Here is a 15281-nt window from a genome sequence, read left to right as displayed (position 1 = left end):
AAATACTTATTATATGAAAATAATTTGCATTTGTTAGTGTTTTAACCATTATTTATAAAAAAACACGCGCTTTAATATTACTATATTATAAAGATAAAAATATTATTATAATAAATGATATAATTATTCATAAATACCATAATATTATTGAATAATAACCAATATCATTTACTATGATATTATTGTTATCTTGAACATTCCATGATTAATAACCAGGGGTGGAGTCAATAAAATTCTTAAGTGAGAGGCAAAAATTATTAAAGAAAAAAATAAAAAAATAATGCAGTAATATAAATATATTAAAAGTTAACATAACAATATCTTACAATAATTATTTGCAAGAATTTAAAATTTAATTATTAAAATTTATAATTTTAATTTATTAATTAATTTTTTTATAATTAAAGTAGTTGGACTTAAATAGAATTCTAGTCCAATATGAGTCAAGGTGTGTTAAAAATTTTAGTCTAATATGAGTCAAGGTCCGTTAAAAATTTTAGATCAGTATAGGTATTAATGAGTGACGGGTCAAGACCCTCACTAGACCTACACTCTACCCCTATTAATAATGCAAGGATTTTTCCAATAAATGCTGTTAGGATATTTATTAAAGTAATAAACATATTTAAATGTTATAAATAAAATATATTAAATAAAATTTAACGTAATAAAATGTCTAATGTAATATTATTAATCTAATTTATTGAATAATATTAACTATTGCTTCATAATAAATGCCTCTGATTTTAGAATAATTTTTAATCAAATTATTATATTTAGACCCTTTATAATTTAGCTACGCAAAAATTTTTATGGTTTAAATATTTCTTGAGGTCTCTGTAATATATTTTTTTGCTCAAATATCCTCTTTGTCAATTTAAAAATTTATATGAATGAAGTGTTTTGAGAAAAAAAAAAAAAAATCACGGCAATCTCAAAAAACATATTTAAACTACAATATTAAAAATATCTTCAAATAAAAAAAATATCCTTGACTGAACCACAAAAAAAAAAAAAAATTATGTACAATTTATGCAAATTATTTTAAAAAGTAAAACAAAATATATTTATTAAATTAAAAATAATTAACCTTACCTATTTATTTTTATTTTTAATTTTAATATAACAACAAGGACATTAATCCTAAGTTATTTTTATTTTTAAGACCGATGAATTTAAGAAAAAAAAATAGGAGTACAAAGTTCCTGACATGTCATTTAACTTACAAATAAACCGAGACGAGAGGCTTTCATCGATTATCGTCGTCGTCGTCGCCGCCGTCCTCCTCCTCTTCCTCCCCGTTCATCAACTAATTATTATTATTATTATTATCTGGGACCTGCTTCTCTATAGTCTATATACTGTACTACTACCTACCTACTGCTGAAACGCCAAACTAATAGTAATAATAATACATCCACAATCAAAGTCTGTAAATTCACTTGTGTCTATTTGCTTATTACACCGTTAATATGCATGCATGCGTAATAATTTGAAGTAACAGCAGCTTCTGCTCCTACCTTACACCTGACCTGCCACTTTGTTTTGTTCTTTTTTTTTTTTTTTTACCTACCCGTCGCGCTCGCATTCGTCAGTTACAGACCTTGCTAGTCCCTCCCTGTGACGATACGATCTTCATCCACGGCGCGTCGAAGTCAGCAGTTTTCATTTCCTTGCGGTGGGGTCCTCCAAAACCTAAATTTTCATCCCGGCCCCTCTTTCTTTCATTCGCTTTCACCCACACCCCGAACAGCTTCAGACACTCCTCAGTATTTCCTCCCCCGTTTTCGTCGTCATCATCGTCACCGTCAACAGCAGTGTGCATCTCGCCGTTCAATCCATCAAGGGTGGACCCGCAGCTTCCTTGCCGCATGATGCGATTGATCTGATCAGGCGCTACCTTGACGTACTCGGTCAGAAATGCGACCAGCTCGTCGCACTGTTTCTTTGCTTGAGCCAGCTCCGAGCTCAGCAACTCGTTGTCTCTCTTCAGCTTCTCGTTCTCGTTTGACAAGTCGGCGAATTGCGCCCTTGCCGGCGCCTCCACCGACCCAGCATTCTTCGACTCCGGCGAGGACGTCGACGTGGACCCCATGTCCTCACCGGAATTCGATGGCGTTGCGGGGACACCCCCGGCGCCGGATTTTCCAGCGGGCGGGGTTGAGGTCACAGACTTCCGGCGACGAATTTGCGTCAGGAGCTCCTTCTGCCCTCGCTTGAAATTCTCGTTGGCAAACTCCCATTTGTCGGGCACAACCTTTCGGAATCCCTGAGAAACAATTACAATGTTTAAACAATCAGAAAACCATTCCCACTTTGCAATTTATATTCTTGAAGTTAAAGAAAGATAATTTTAGAAGTCTGTAAACATTTTTGTGCAAAATAAATAAACCGAACACTTGGGAGTGTATTGATTGAAATTGTCTTTTATGAAAATGTCACATCAATAAAAAAAAATTCATATTTACATGTTTGATTACTTAACATTTTCTATAAAAAAAATTTAAAATACAACACATTGAAATATATTTTACAACTTAGGAAGGTGAAAATAATTTTTCCTGAAATTAAAAAAATATTTTTCTTTTTTTATCTTTTTTTCAATCAAACATGCCTTTCATTTCCTTCATTTCATTTACAAGATTAGGTTGTATAGATACTTCTCCTTAATTTTAACATTATTATCATAAATCTTCGATCTTATAAATCAATGTTTTTTCAAGGCGAACGAACAAACCAATGTTTTCATACAAATTGACTACCACCTTGGAAATATTTTTTTTTTCTTATCTGTTCTAATTATTTTTTTTAACAGTTGTAAAGTATGATCAAATATTTCCAATGATTATTTAAGCGATAACTAATATTCATAATAAGTTTAAATGTTTTCCCACCTGACACTTAAAATTATCGATTAGAATAAAAAAAGTACAGTCAAATCCACGATTGTACTCTAATGGCGTGCGGCGACGCTAACAACCCTACGCCGTCTTTAATGTGAAAGCTAATCAGAAGATAATTAGATGCTTCGCCGTCAAAGAGGAAAATAGAATACGAACGGACGAAAATTTCACACAAAGGCCGACAACCTCATTCGAAGGTCTTTAAATGAGTGGCCCACCACTCTGACGAGATAATAAGTTCCCCCTCAGTCTATTATGGAGACATTGTAGGATTAAATGACGAGAAATCTTCAAATTCGGACAGCCGCTATGGTGGATTCTAGAGCTTCCTCGGATTCTACGCAAGAAAGTATTGCCAAATCTATCCGGGAAGTTTCGGAAATAAGACAGTAAAGCCGGGCCCCACCTCCCGCAGCTGCTTCATAGCTGGCATTACCGGCCAGCTCAGCATATGAGGTGTACCTACCCTTGTTTAGTAGACATAAATTAATTACGTCCGCTTAGATTAAACGAATTTATATTCCGTTCATAGCCCTCACCTAATACCACCCTGCCCGGGTAAACTGGTCTTTTCAATCTACCTTAAAACTCTCCTGTGAAAATTGACACAACGTTGAAACTGAATCCTCTAAAAACTTTCTAATTTTCTGATAATTTCCTTCCTAGATTGGAATTTCTATTTCCAGAGAGAAAACGAAAAGCTCGGTGAAGAAAGAAATGTTTAATTAGGTTCATACATCGATAAAAATCGGCAATCTGATTCTAAATTATAGAACAGAAAGATTGAAAGAAATAGAAGAAAGGGGAGTAGAGACGTACATAGGTGTTGAGTTGGCGAACGAAGCTGGAGAAATTGTTGTGCTTGAAGTAATTAGGCAGCAAATCCTTGGCGAAATCGGCCATTTTCCAGACCACAAAAGCGGTGCCGCTTTCGTTCCACGATATCACGTTGTCGGTGCTCGGATCGTCGACCAACTGGTAAGTCTTCGTCAGGAACGGCGCCGGAGCCGACCTCTGCGCCATCTTCGCCGGCGAGTTCCACCAAACAGTAAAGAAACTAAAAAATTAAACAGAAACGGCTAAAATTAACAACTAAAACCTGAATTTCCTGTCCTAAGAGGATGGGAATGTTCAAGTGCTAAACGAGCGCGATCCGATCAGAAGGAAGAACTAAAGAGCAAGAGCGCGGTGAGGAATTCCCAGTCCCAGCAGTAGAATCCAGAGACGAACAACAAGGAGTGAAGCAGATCCGTCTTCGCAACCCTAGACTCTTCCATAATTGTCTTCTTCTTCTTCTTCTGCACTGCAAGCCGACCAAAAGGGAGAAACGACCATGCCTAGGTTCGTGAGAAGGAGGAGATTGAGGCGTGAATCTTCTCTTCTGAGTTCGTGCAGTAGGGGCCTATATAGGAAAAGCAGAGGGGAGACCACCCACCACCTAAAGAAAGCGATACAGGTTCTAGAAAATTTGAGAAAACTCACCGGATATATATAATATGATAATAGTCAAGATTCAAGAATTGGGAAAAGAAAATAAAAAGAAAATGCAACAAAGAGAAGGAATAGAATACTTGGGCGAACAACGCGCTTTTGTCCTTTGCGCCTGCGAATAAAGAAAGGAAACTCACAGATTGGTGACGTTTTGATGCGTGCAAATAAGGAAAGAAATTTGATATTTCTGTGTATCCATATCATGTCAAGTTTTTATTTTATTTTATAAAATCAATCCTATAAATTTTAGTTTTTAATCTTAGTACAACTCTTATAATTAATAGCAAAATATTAATTTGGTCCTAAATTTTTTTCTTTTTGTCAGTTTACTTTTTGATTTTTTTAAAAAAAAAATTAGATGATTTAATTTATAGGTGAATTTAAACAAAAAAATATTTTGAAATTTCAAGACCAAAAGTGAACCAAAAAAATAGTACTTTAAGGACAAAATAAATCATTTTAAAAAGTTCAAACAAAAAATATTACCAAAAATTAAACATAAATTTTGGCTTGTAAAACATATATATACAGATCAAGATCAAATTGAACTTGGTCACGTAATTTACCGTTTTATATTTAGAATTTATTTGCGGATCTACGGAATTTAATTCTAATAAATCAATGTTTGCAGTATTAAGGCATAGGTTGGCTAAATCGCATTTTATCAGTAAACGTATGGTTTTGGTAAATAAAAATAAAAATAAAGAAAAGGAGGGGGGTCTGACTTTGATTTTGAAATATTGAGCATGGTTTTAAAAAGATAATGAATGGGTTATCGTCAAGGCGGGGGGGGGGCGCGTATGGTCGTCTCCCGAGAAGTTTCGAACACAAAGTGGAGGGTGGCTTCTTTCTTCTTGTTTCTGTTCTGATAGCGACGCCTGCCTGCCTGCCTTTCATCCGCTTTACAGCTTTTGAAATTTTTTTAAGGGAAAAAGTAGAGATAGAGAGAGAATATTAGACCAGTGGCAGTGGCTTATCGATCCTCCCCACCTAACACTTTCCCGATCCATGGCTTATTTATCTGTCCCTGTCTGCCTATGAATTACGTCCTTCCTATGTTTTGTTTTATTTATTTATTTATTTATTGTCTCCCCATAGTTTCAAATTCAATTGTTGAGCGACGGATGGCCATGGATTTCGTCCCCCCAAAGTAGGCTCTGCTTGTCACAAATTACGGCTTTAAATACCAAAAAATTCTCTTCAGGTCTTTACTTTAATGGGGGATGATGGTGTACGAGCAGAAAATTTATACGAAACTTTTTATTGAATGGCCATTAAAAATTGGGTGCACTGGCTGAGAGGGATATCACTAGATATCCTAACGAATAAGAAATAAAATAAAATGTGGTTAAAATTCAAAGCTTTACATCAACAATGGAGCCATAGACTTCCCCCCCTCCCTCTCTCTCTTAAATTATTAATCACCAACTTGACTTGACGGGTTTGGCCGAGCCATTCACACGGGCGAGGCCGAGGCCGAGGAGAAATCCAATTTCATCGCCCATTTCTTCCAACGACAAACGAAAATTAAAAAAAAAAAAAGAAAAATCATTATTTTATGCTTATTTGATGTGTCGAATTAAACTACCAAACTTAGCCACTGCCTTGGTCGCAAAGGGTACGTTACGTACTGATCTAGAGGTGAGGGTAATAAATAAATAAAATACCAATAAGTGGAAAATTTCGACATGGAAACTTACCAAAATTGACCGATGATTACACCTTTTTTATTTAAAAAAAATAAAGAGAAATTAAATTACGGATTAGTGCCTGCCTGGATTAAAAGATAAGACGTGGTATAAAAGATTACAAAGTTTTGGGAGTTAGTCGTCTGGTTATTTTCTAAATTTTAGTTATTTAAATAAGGCACTGTCAAAATTTAAAAATTAACCCAATTAGTCATGAATTTTTCAAAACTCACAATGACACCCCCTTGATTTAATTTTATTTTAGAAGATTCACAATTAATTAAATAATTTTTTTTAAAAAAAAAAACTTAAATTGATAAAACGTGTGACTAACTTTAAATAAAAAACTATTTTATAGTCTTGGCGATGATGACGGCTTAAAGGGAGAAAATGAAAGCAAGCTGTTCCGTCAAACGTACATGAATCTGTGAAGGGGTTGCAATGCAACAGACGGTTCAAAGCAGGAAACAGGAAATCTAAAGCGAGAAGGCCCATTCTTAATTAATTATTGAAGCGTTCAAAACAAAAGTCCAGACGCGTCTTTGAACAGCAGCAGCAGCAGCCTGCTCCCGGGTCAACCCGCCACTGGAATTGGAGATCGATCGATGTTGTATCACTTTCATTACCTGTTCTTTACAAATCCAACTTTACCGTTTCAATTTCTGCTTTAATTACCGATGTTAAAGGCAGCTTCACTCTATTAGTGTTTTGAGTTTTTGATAAAATGGTCTTTTTATTAGGGTTTGGCATTTGAGTAATTTAGCCAGTTTATGGAGTGAATTGGTAACTCAACTGAATTAATTTTTCAATTGAACCAAATTAATTTAGCCAATTTTTTTTATATATAATATATTATTATTATTATTATTATTATTATTATTAGATATGACGATCTATTAAAATACAAAATCAAATTAAAATAAGAACAGATTTGAACCATGTCTATGTCTCACTACTCACATTAATTCGATTGAATGAAATTCTTAAAAATCTAAAATATTTTTATGGAAATATTTAATTTTTAAATATTTTTTTATGGAAATAAGAATATTATTAACTCAAATCAGAACAAGTCGCGGAGATTGTCTCTGGAAAAATCATCCTGCCACCCAACTCCACCAGAAAATTGACTCTCCTCTGTATGTTCACACCTACTTTCTTTTAACTCTCTTGAGTGTTGGGGGGCTTAATCTAGTAATAAATTTATTAATTAAAAATATCATTATTCAGTATTTAAATTTTATAAAAAAGAAAATGATCAAACGATAAAAAATAATATTTACACAAACATTTTCATGTTTAAATAAGACATTGAAAATTTAAATATTATATTAAAATTAATATAAAAAATATATATTTTCTAGAATAATGGTTCATTTATTATACGAGCACATGACTTTTCAAGATCTACTAAAATTAAAATCTTTACGTATAATGTCTATCATGATATTTCGAGATCCACTAAAATTATAATTTTTTGATAGATAATGTTTATTATTTTTACAAAATTCTCATATAAAGTTTTGGAAGTTAAAATTATCTAATTAACATTTTATTTGGGATGCCCCAAATCAAAGAAAAATTTATAAGACAAACCCCCAACTAGGACTTGGTTACTATCTCTGGGGGACACTGATAGTCCCCCCATTTAGCTCTCCCAACTATTTGATCTCTGGAAGCCCAACATAACAATTTCTCGGAATTTTGGATTTTGATTTTTTAATTTATTTAAAAAATATATATTTTAGATATAATAGTTAATTTTTAAATTTTTAGTTTTTGTCTTTTAATAAACTTTTACGTATAATACATTATTTAAGAAAATAATATATTCATAAATAACTTTGATAAATAATTCTTACAAACTATAGCTCGACCTACATAAATTTATAATGATTTGAGTTAAATTATTAGGAATTTGTATATGTTATGTCAATTTATAATTATTTATTAAATTTATATATAAGTATAATATTTTTATTTATTTAAAAGGAGAGGAGATGATCCCTTTTCTCTAAATAAATGCTTAGTATAATATTTTTTTTTTGGGAGATAAAATGAACTTCCCTAAGTTTTTGTAACTTTCCACGCATAAATGATACCGATACGCACGAATTAATTATTTATCTAAAAAAATAATTTCATTTATGAATTTAAGAAGTACAATAGAATCCCTCTTTCCCACCTACCTAATATGGAAACACATAAATGTGCAAGTTAATTATAAGATGTGATATTTAATGGTTGTTTTTTTTTTTATATTATGCGCCTTGAAGTTACATAATTTCAGGGCACATAATATAAAATCGCACATAATATAAAATCACACATAATTTCAGGGCCCTCTTTCCCACCTACCTAAAAATAATTGTGTAATATATATTGTTTAAAAATAAAATGTATTTGTAATAAAATTTATTATATTCTGTCATATGCACTAAATCCACCACACACACACACACAAAAAAAAAAAAAATCATGTTTGAACGTCTAGAATTTACATATATAAATTACTTCAGTTGATTTACATATATTTAAATTTGACAAGGAATTAATAGCATTGATAATGAAAACTTATTATACTTTAATATATAGTAAAATTGGATGGTACCATTGTTGTAGTAACTTTGGCTAATAATATATACGAGAACGAGAATATAAACACACACACACACACACATATTCTGCGGGAGAAATATATGTATTGCCCATGTGGCAGTTAAGCGCAGGAGTCAAACTCAAATAAGGAAAAAGGTCTGAAATTTAAGTATAATGTTTTTCTATGGATTTGAATAGTCTTTTTGCGTGCAACACGAGCAACAGAATAGCTAACACAAAACCTAACTTTATGGGTGAGTGTAAAGGTTAAGCAAATATCAGGATGATCACTATTCAAGTAATAAAATATAAAATATTATTATTGTTATATCTGTTTACGAATGATCAGATCATTAGTTATTTAACTTAAAAACCATAAATCATATGAAATAGACAGTAAGCTGCTGCCTTGTTCCATTTTTGTTGTACAGGCATTAACTTCAGTAGGATTATGGGTCCGAGAGCCTTATCTTCATCCAGCTGTGCCAGATGATGGCCCAAATTGCTGGCACTAACGCATCAGTATTAATACGTTTCCACTAGTTCACACCTCCAAAGTAACCATCAATGCACATGTAATTTCCGAAATCTCTCGAGTGTCACACGACCTTGCCTGATCAACAGGGCACTGCTCCTGCCCTAGTTGATCCTTCTAAAAACAACCATATTGCTGCATTCCGACCCATCAAAACCCCACAATTATTGGTCGCAAATTCTTGATCTACAATTCATGGATGGCCCAGAAAAAAGTCCATAATCGATGGGAATTAGTGGGCGGCCGTGAATTATTGTCATACGGGCCATGTTATATAAGTCATCAAGCTCCACGATTTTGTTTGGTATTTAACTTCGTTTAACTTTTAACAGTGTCGTCGACTGTCTCACACTCAAATCGCTGGGTCTCGTAATTTCAATCTTGCCAATGATGCCGAGACCAAGTTTAGTGGTGCTTACTTTTGCTGTTGCTTTCCCATGACAATTGCTTTTCCACCTTCCTAAGCAACCCAACCCCCCCCCCCCCCCCCCCCCCCCATTTTCAATGAAACCCAATTTGATATGTAATCATATCATATCAGAATGCATAAAAAAAATGTTATTTTAATGCGAGGCCAAATCATGGTTCTTCCATTTGGGACAGAGAAGCTCATTAAGAGCAAGAAGCCAATATTTCATTGTCCAAGGATGGGCAATCCGTGAAGCCTAAGGATTGGAGGCAGAGAAAAATAATACTTTGGGAGGACGGTTGGTCTCTGGTTATGTATTTGGCGTGTGAAGATCCTTATTAAGCAGAGTTCATCTTTTTTACATGACGATGACGATGATGTCCAACAAGCAATATAAACCAGCTTAATAGTGACGGCATTGAATAATGCTACGTGTAATCAAACTAATCGCCATTGCTTTAGAAGGTGAGAAAACATGCAACAGGAAAAGAGAAAAGAGGAAACAGTTAAAAAGAAAAAGGTTAGAAGAATAGAACATCCCCAACCAAATTAAACAACTTTTGACCTTTTTACATCAGAATGCATTTCAAACATGAAATGTAAGCAGTGTCACGGTGCAGGACGAGAACCGAACAAACCAACAAAGAAGTCATACATTAGCCCTACGAACGCAAAGCCAAGAAAAAGTCAATCCCCATCCGCCGGCACTTTCTTTTCTTTTCTTTTCTTTTCTTTTTTCTCTCACTCATTTGCTTGAGTTTCCATTTTACAGGTCACCAAACAAAGCCGGAGATTGTGGTGGGAAACGATTATGATGATATTCGCATCAAACAAGTTTGGATTCTTTTGTTTTTTCATCAATCGTCAGCCGGAAGAAAATTGACGCACCGAACAAGCCACCACTTGTGCCCATTGTCTCAGCCTCGTCTTCACCGTCTGAGGATTGTCACCTTAAGAATTTTCCCGGAAAACAAACAAGAAGAGAAACCGTATAAAGATCACCCAAATCAAACGGCTTAACGAATAACCCAGAAAATCGATCGATTATTGATAGAGTAAAGATAAGATCGAGAGAGAGGAAAGTACACATACCGGGACCGAATATGGTGTGAGGGCTACCCATGGAAGGCGGTGAGTCGCATCCCGACGCCGTGGAAGACGACGAAACGGTGTCGTTGTACTGCTTATTGACGGCGTAATAGAGGCCCAAAGCCGGCAGGGTATCGGAGAGGCGCGGATCCACCTCGGGAGAGTCGAACCCGAACCCGAGTTCGATGCAAGCCTTGAGCTCGTCGAGGTCCTCGTCGGTAACGCTCTTGCTACGCCGGCTGCTGCGGCGGCGGTGGTTGCCCTTGCGCCTCAGCCACGCCTCGTCGCGGTAGGCGTCGGCGGACCACGACTTCTGCTTGAAGAGCGGAGCCGGCGCCGGCGGCGGAGCAAGTGGTGGAGCGGCGGAGAGGCCTGACATCGGGACGCCTTCTACGCCGACCCCGGCGGCGGGGGTGAGCGGCGGTCGGCTGACCCCGCGGGTTGCTCCGGCGAGTCCAATGGCTTTTATTTTCGTAAGGTGGGCTTGTTTTTGCCGTCGGGAGTGGTTTTATATGCAAAGTGTGAAAGGGTTGATGTGGGCCCCATTGGAGGAAGCATTGATTGGTCCACTTCATGATGACCTGTCCCCCCATTCTTTTAAATATCTCCATTACCATTAGTGACGTTCGAATATTAAAAAGAAATGTTTCCAAAGATGCAAGAAAATTTACTCCGTATTATACACAACAAGGTAAATATATTTTAAAGTCCCAAAATTTAGTCTACCAAATGCGACGTAATCTAGAAAACTTGGTGATTGACGTAACAATACAATTACAATCGTATATTAACATTATTATTATTATAAAAGCTGTACACATAATAATAGGAATGAAAACTCCTGCCATGATCGAATATTCCGTTACTCGGATCCAGATTCCTATTTCAATTTGTGCTCAAAATTAAATTCGTAATTTGACTTTAGATGAGAAGACTGAGAGAGGGGGCCTATCTTATATATAAATGAATTCTCGAAGACGTTGGTCCTAGCACCAGGCTAGTGGCAGCAACCCAACAAATCATTTCTTTCCACTATTATTACACAAATGTATTAAAGAAAAAATAAAAAGAAAGAAAGACAAGTAGAATAATAAGGCTTGATATGAATCCAAGATGTGCTTTGTCTAGACGGCAAGTGCTTGTGGAATGCTTAAAGTAATAAAAAAACAAAATTAATGGGGTGGGGGGCAAAGCTTTGAATCAAAGTATGAGTCAGGGTCACTGCACGCCACTAGCCACGAACACTCAAGGCGGCTCTGCTCCTGCTTCTGTCACGCAATTAAACAAGTAGTTTAATCCCAACTTGGTGCCAAATAATTTCGGGCAGGTTTAACTAACTAATACGATCACGTCACTGACAAGCACCAGCACAGAGAGGTACAGAGTACAGGCTCCTTGAAAATTAGGTCGGGTCCTAATTTTCATGTTATAATAAGTTGTATGCTTGCAATTTGGAGGGGGTTTGATATATAATTTTGTCACGTAAAATTGTACCAGGCTGCTTGACCACTGTCAATATTGAATTCTGAAGCTCTTGAAAGTCCCAATTTCCATGCCTACTTCCACCCGTGCCGGAGCCACTACTTTTGCGGGCGTTAACAGAACCTCCTTGATTAATAAAAATCAACCAAGGGAATTGTAGAACATACCCCCGTCGGCTCTAGGCCCGCTGCAGCAGTTGGATTTGGTAATTGTGTACATATATGTACACACACACACGTATTAGGATAAATTTCACAAACTACGCTGATGTTTGTCTAAATTACACCTAGTATCCCTACATTTTAAATAATGATTAAAAGCTGCACCATTTAACAATTTTACCCCTAAACTATTATTCTCTATTTATCTCTTCTTTATGTTGTCCTTTTCTATCTCCTCTCATTGTTATTTTTGCGAACCCTTCATCATTGATCACCATTCATTATTGATTGAGTTTTGATTCGAATCTAATTTGACGTCGGGTTCCATATTCAAAAAAATTTAAAAGAAGATAAGGAGAAGTTATATTCATATTCATTATTTTCATCAACGTCTATGATTATCATTGTTGCCATTAATGCAATAACTTTATTCATTTTTCTTTTAAGTTTTGGGTTAATTCAATTTATCTTATCTCTCTTTTTGAACTTATATCAAATATGGGTTCTAATTGGTCAAATGGTTCAAGCAAAACTAAATCAAATAAGGGTTTTGTTTGAAGTGTTCAAACCAATTAGGATGAAGCCAAAATTGATTTGGGTTCTATATAACAGTGGCCAACAATGGCCACCAATTACCACTTGATTTTTTATCTTTTTTGTTTTTTCTTATAGGAGATAATGCGAGGATATTTTAAGAAATTTATAAAATTTAACTATCGTTAGATACTGACAATGGTTATATATTTCTTGGCAATTAAAAAATAAGGTATGTGACATTTTCAAAGCATAAGAGTAATTAGGACAATTTAGGCAATAATGATTTGTCCTGTATATTATGTATGTATGTATTAATATTTTTATTTTGAATTTAATAATTGTCATTAAGGAATTTCAGTTATGATATCATAGGTTAATTTCAACTATTGATTACATATATTTTATTAAAAGCATTGTGTAATTTGGTATTATAAATACATATAAATTATTTAAAATACAAATATATAAGATTGACTTTTGAAGCACAAATATATTTCCGTCCTTATCATTATTCCTATCTATATCTTTTGTAGCATTTATGGAAGTATAGAATTTTTTAAAGTAAAATAATCCTTGAACAAGATCTTGCGGTAGTATGCCTTAAGACAAATCATCTCAGTATAATAAGACTTTGTGACAAAGAAACCTTGCAATAGTATGTCTTAAGAAGAATCATCGTGGCAGAGTAAGTATTGTGGTAGAGATGGGTCTTATGGCAAGACCTAAGTTTTCTCTCAACAAAACCAAACACCTTAGCAGTAGTGTGCTCATATGCGGAAAAATTGAGCCTTGTGGCAAGGCTGGGCCTCAAGATAGTGTGCTATAAGGTGCACAAAAAGAAGACCTCATAGCATAGAGAATTGCAGTCGAAGCTCTATGACATAAGGGTTTGCGGCATAAATGTGTACGGCAAGAGCGGGTGTTATAAGGGAGCTTGTGGCATAAAGGTAAAGGTGTTGCATGGTGGCTCGCGACAATGAGAGCTTGCGGCAAAGTAGCTCGCGATAATGAGCCTTATGGAATAAAAGTGAAGGTGTTGCACAGTAGCTCACGGTAATGGGGCATACAGTAAAGGGTCGAGACATTGTATGGTGGCTCATAGCAATAAGGCTAGTGGCAATGAGGCTTGTGGCAGCATGGCCTTATGCCAAGCACCTTACGGCACGATAGTCCTCTATGCAAAGGCCTTATTTCGACAAAACCAAGACCCCCACTCAACAACTGACACATGCCAACACCTAGCAACCTTAAAAATCGTGCCATACAAATACTCAGCTACAAGACATTGGAAATGACTTCCAAATTAGGTAAAATTTGGACACATTGACTATGCTTTTACAATTTTTCGTTAATAATTATCTTCATCTGACATTGACTTAAGCATCGAAGGGTCATCCCGAGTGAGGATTCTCACGAGCCTTCTAACCTATTTTCGAGTATCAACAAGGCAACGTTCTAATAGCAAAAGTCTTTGAGGCGAACCCCTTTGAGATGAAACCTTTAAGGTAAGATCCTCGAGACAAACATCCTTAAAATGAAAGTCCTTAAGGCGGATGCCCTTACATAAAAAATCCTTGAGCCGAACATTTTTGTGGCGAGATCCTTAAGGCGAACATTCTTGATGCAAACATTCTTGAGGTGAACATTCTTAAGGCGAAAGTCTTTGAGACATACATCATTGCAGCAATATCCTTGAGGTGGACATCGTTGTGGCAATATCTTTGAGACGAACATTATTACGGCAAGATCCTTGTGGCAAAAGTCCTTGAGATGGACACTCTTACGACAAAATCCTTGAGACAAACATCCTTATGGCAAAATTCCTTTAGAGAAAATCTCTTGTGGCGAACGTTCTTGTGACAACCTTATTTCATTAGACACCAAACTCAAGTGTATACAATAGTTGTCCCACGTCATAAAATATAATTATTGTATTTTTTGCAACAACAATATATGTTTTCTAAAATTTTGTTTTCATACTCATACTTGTTCAATAAATATATTTACTCTATCATCCTTATACATATTAGGTGACAAATATCTATGCCCATTCAATTTAAATTTAAAAATTTATACTTATTCAATTTTATCTCAATTTCTTAATCATAATCAAACATATATGATAACAAAGAAATAAAATGATATATAAAATAACTATACTACACTTTTTACTATTTAAATTCGTACAATTAAGATATTTTCAACAACAAAAAAATCACTATAATATATATTTGAAAATACGAATTTTAAGTTAGGTAACATTTTGAATATTTGATCAATCTTAGTCTAACCAACTTTAAAATTAATGTTGACCAATCTTGTAAGTCTAACCAATCACCTTTTAATGTCATCATTAAGAAAAGAGTAAATTAAAAAATTAAAAATTGT

The 15281-nt window shown here is 34.9% G+C and overlaps 2 protein-coding genes across 2 annotated transcripts; both read right to left on the bottom strand.

Annotated features, from left to right (window-relative positions):
• Positions 1 to 1397: 1397 nt before the first annotated feature.
• LOC127804031 (heat shock factor protein HSF24-like) lies at positions 1398 to 4362 on the bottom strand. Its single transcript, XM_052340740.1, has 2 exons — positions 3723 to 4362; positions 1398 to 2269 (listed from the first exon to the last, which is right to left on the bottom strand). Exons 1-2 carry the CDS (start codon positions 3924 to 3926, stop codon positions 1592 to 1594), a joined length of 882 nt encoding a protein of 293 aa, XP_052196700.1. The 5' UTR covers positions 3927 to 4362; the 3' UTR covers positions 1398 to 1591.
• Positions 4363 to 10130: 5768 nt separating this feature from the next.
• LOC127804030 (uncharacterized) lies at positions 10131 to 11201 on the bottom strand. Its single transcript, XM_052340739.1, has 2 exons — positions 10717 to 11201; positions 10131 to 10574 (listed from the first exon to the last, which is right to left on the bottom strand). Exons 1-2 carry the CDS (start codon positions 11090 to 11092, stop codon positions 10489 to 10491), a joined length of 462 nt encoding a protein of 153 aa, XP_052196699.1. The 5' UTR covers positions 11093 to 11201; the 3' UTR covers positions 10131 to 10488.
• Between the last annotated feature and the right edge of the window lie 4080 nt (positions 11202 to 15281).

This window comes from Diospyros lotus, chromosome 6, assembly GCF_014633365.1.
Source record: "Diospyros lotus cultivar Yz01 chromosome 6, ASM1463336v1, whole genome shotgun sequence".
In the NCBI taxonomy this organism is placed as follows: domain Eukaryota; kingdom Viridiplantae; phylum Streptophyta; class Magnoliopsida; order Ericales; family Ebenaceae; genus Diospyros; species Diospyros lotus.
This window is presented reverse-complemented; position numbering and strand designations above follow the sequence as displayed.

Coding starts and splice junctions, on each gene's coding strand:
- LOC127804031 (XM_052340740.1), bottom strand. CDS start 3,926: ATGGCGCAGAGGTCGGCTCCGGCGCCGTTCCTGACGAAGACTTACCAG. Junction 2,270..3,722: donor TTCGCCAACTCAACACCTAT/GTACGTCTCTAC, acceptor ATTGTTTCTCAG/GGATTCCGAAAGGTTGTGCC.
- LOC127804030 (XM_052340739.1), bottom strand. CDS start 11,092: ATGTCAGGCCTCTCCGCCGCTCCACCACTTGCTCCGCCGCCGGCGCCG. Junction 10,575..10,716: donor TCACACCATATTCGGTCCCG/GTATGTGTACTT, acceptor AAAATTCTTAAG/GTGACAATCCTCAGACGGTG.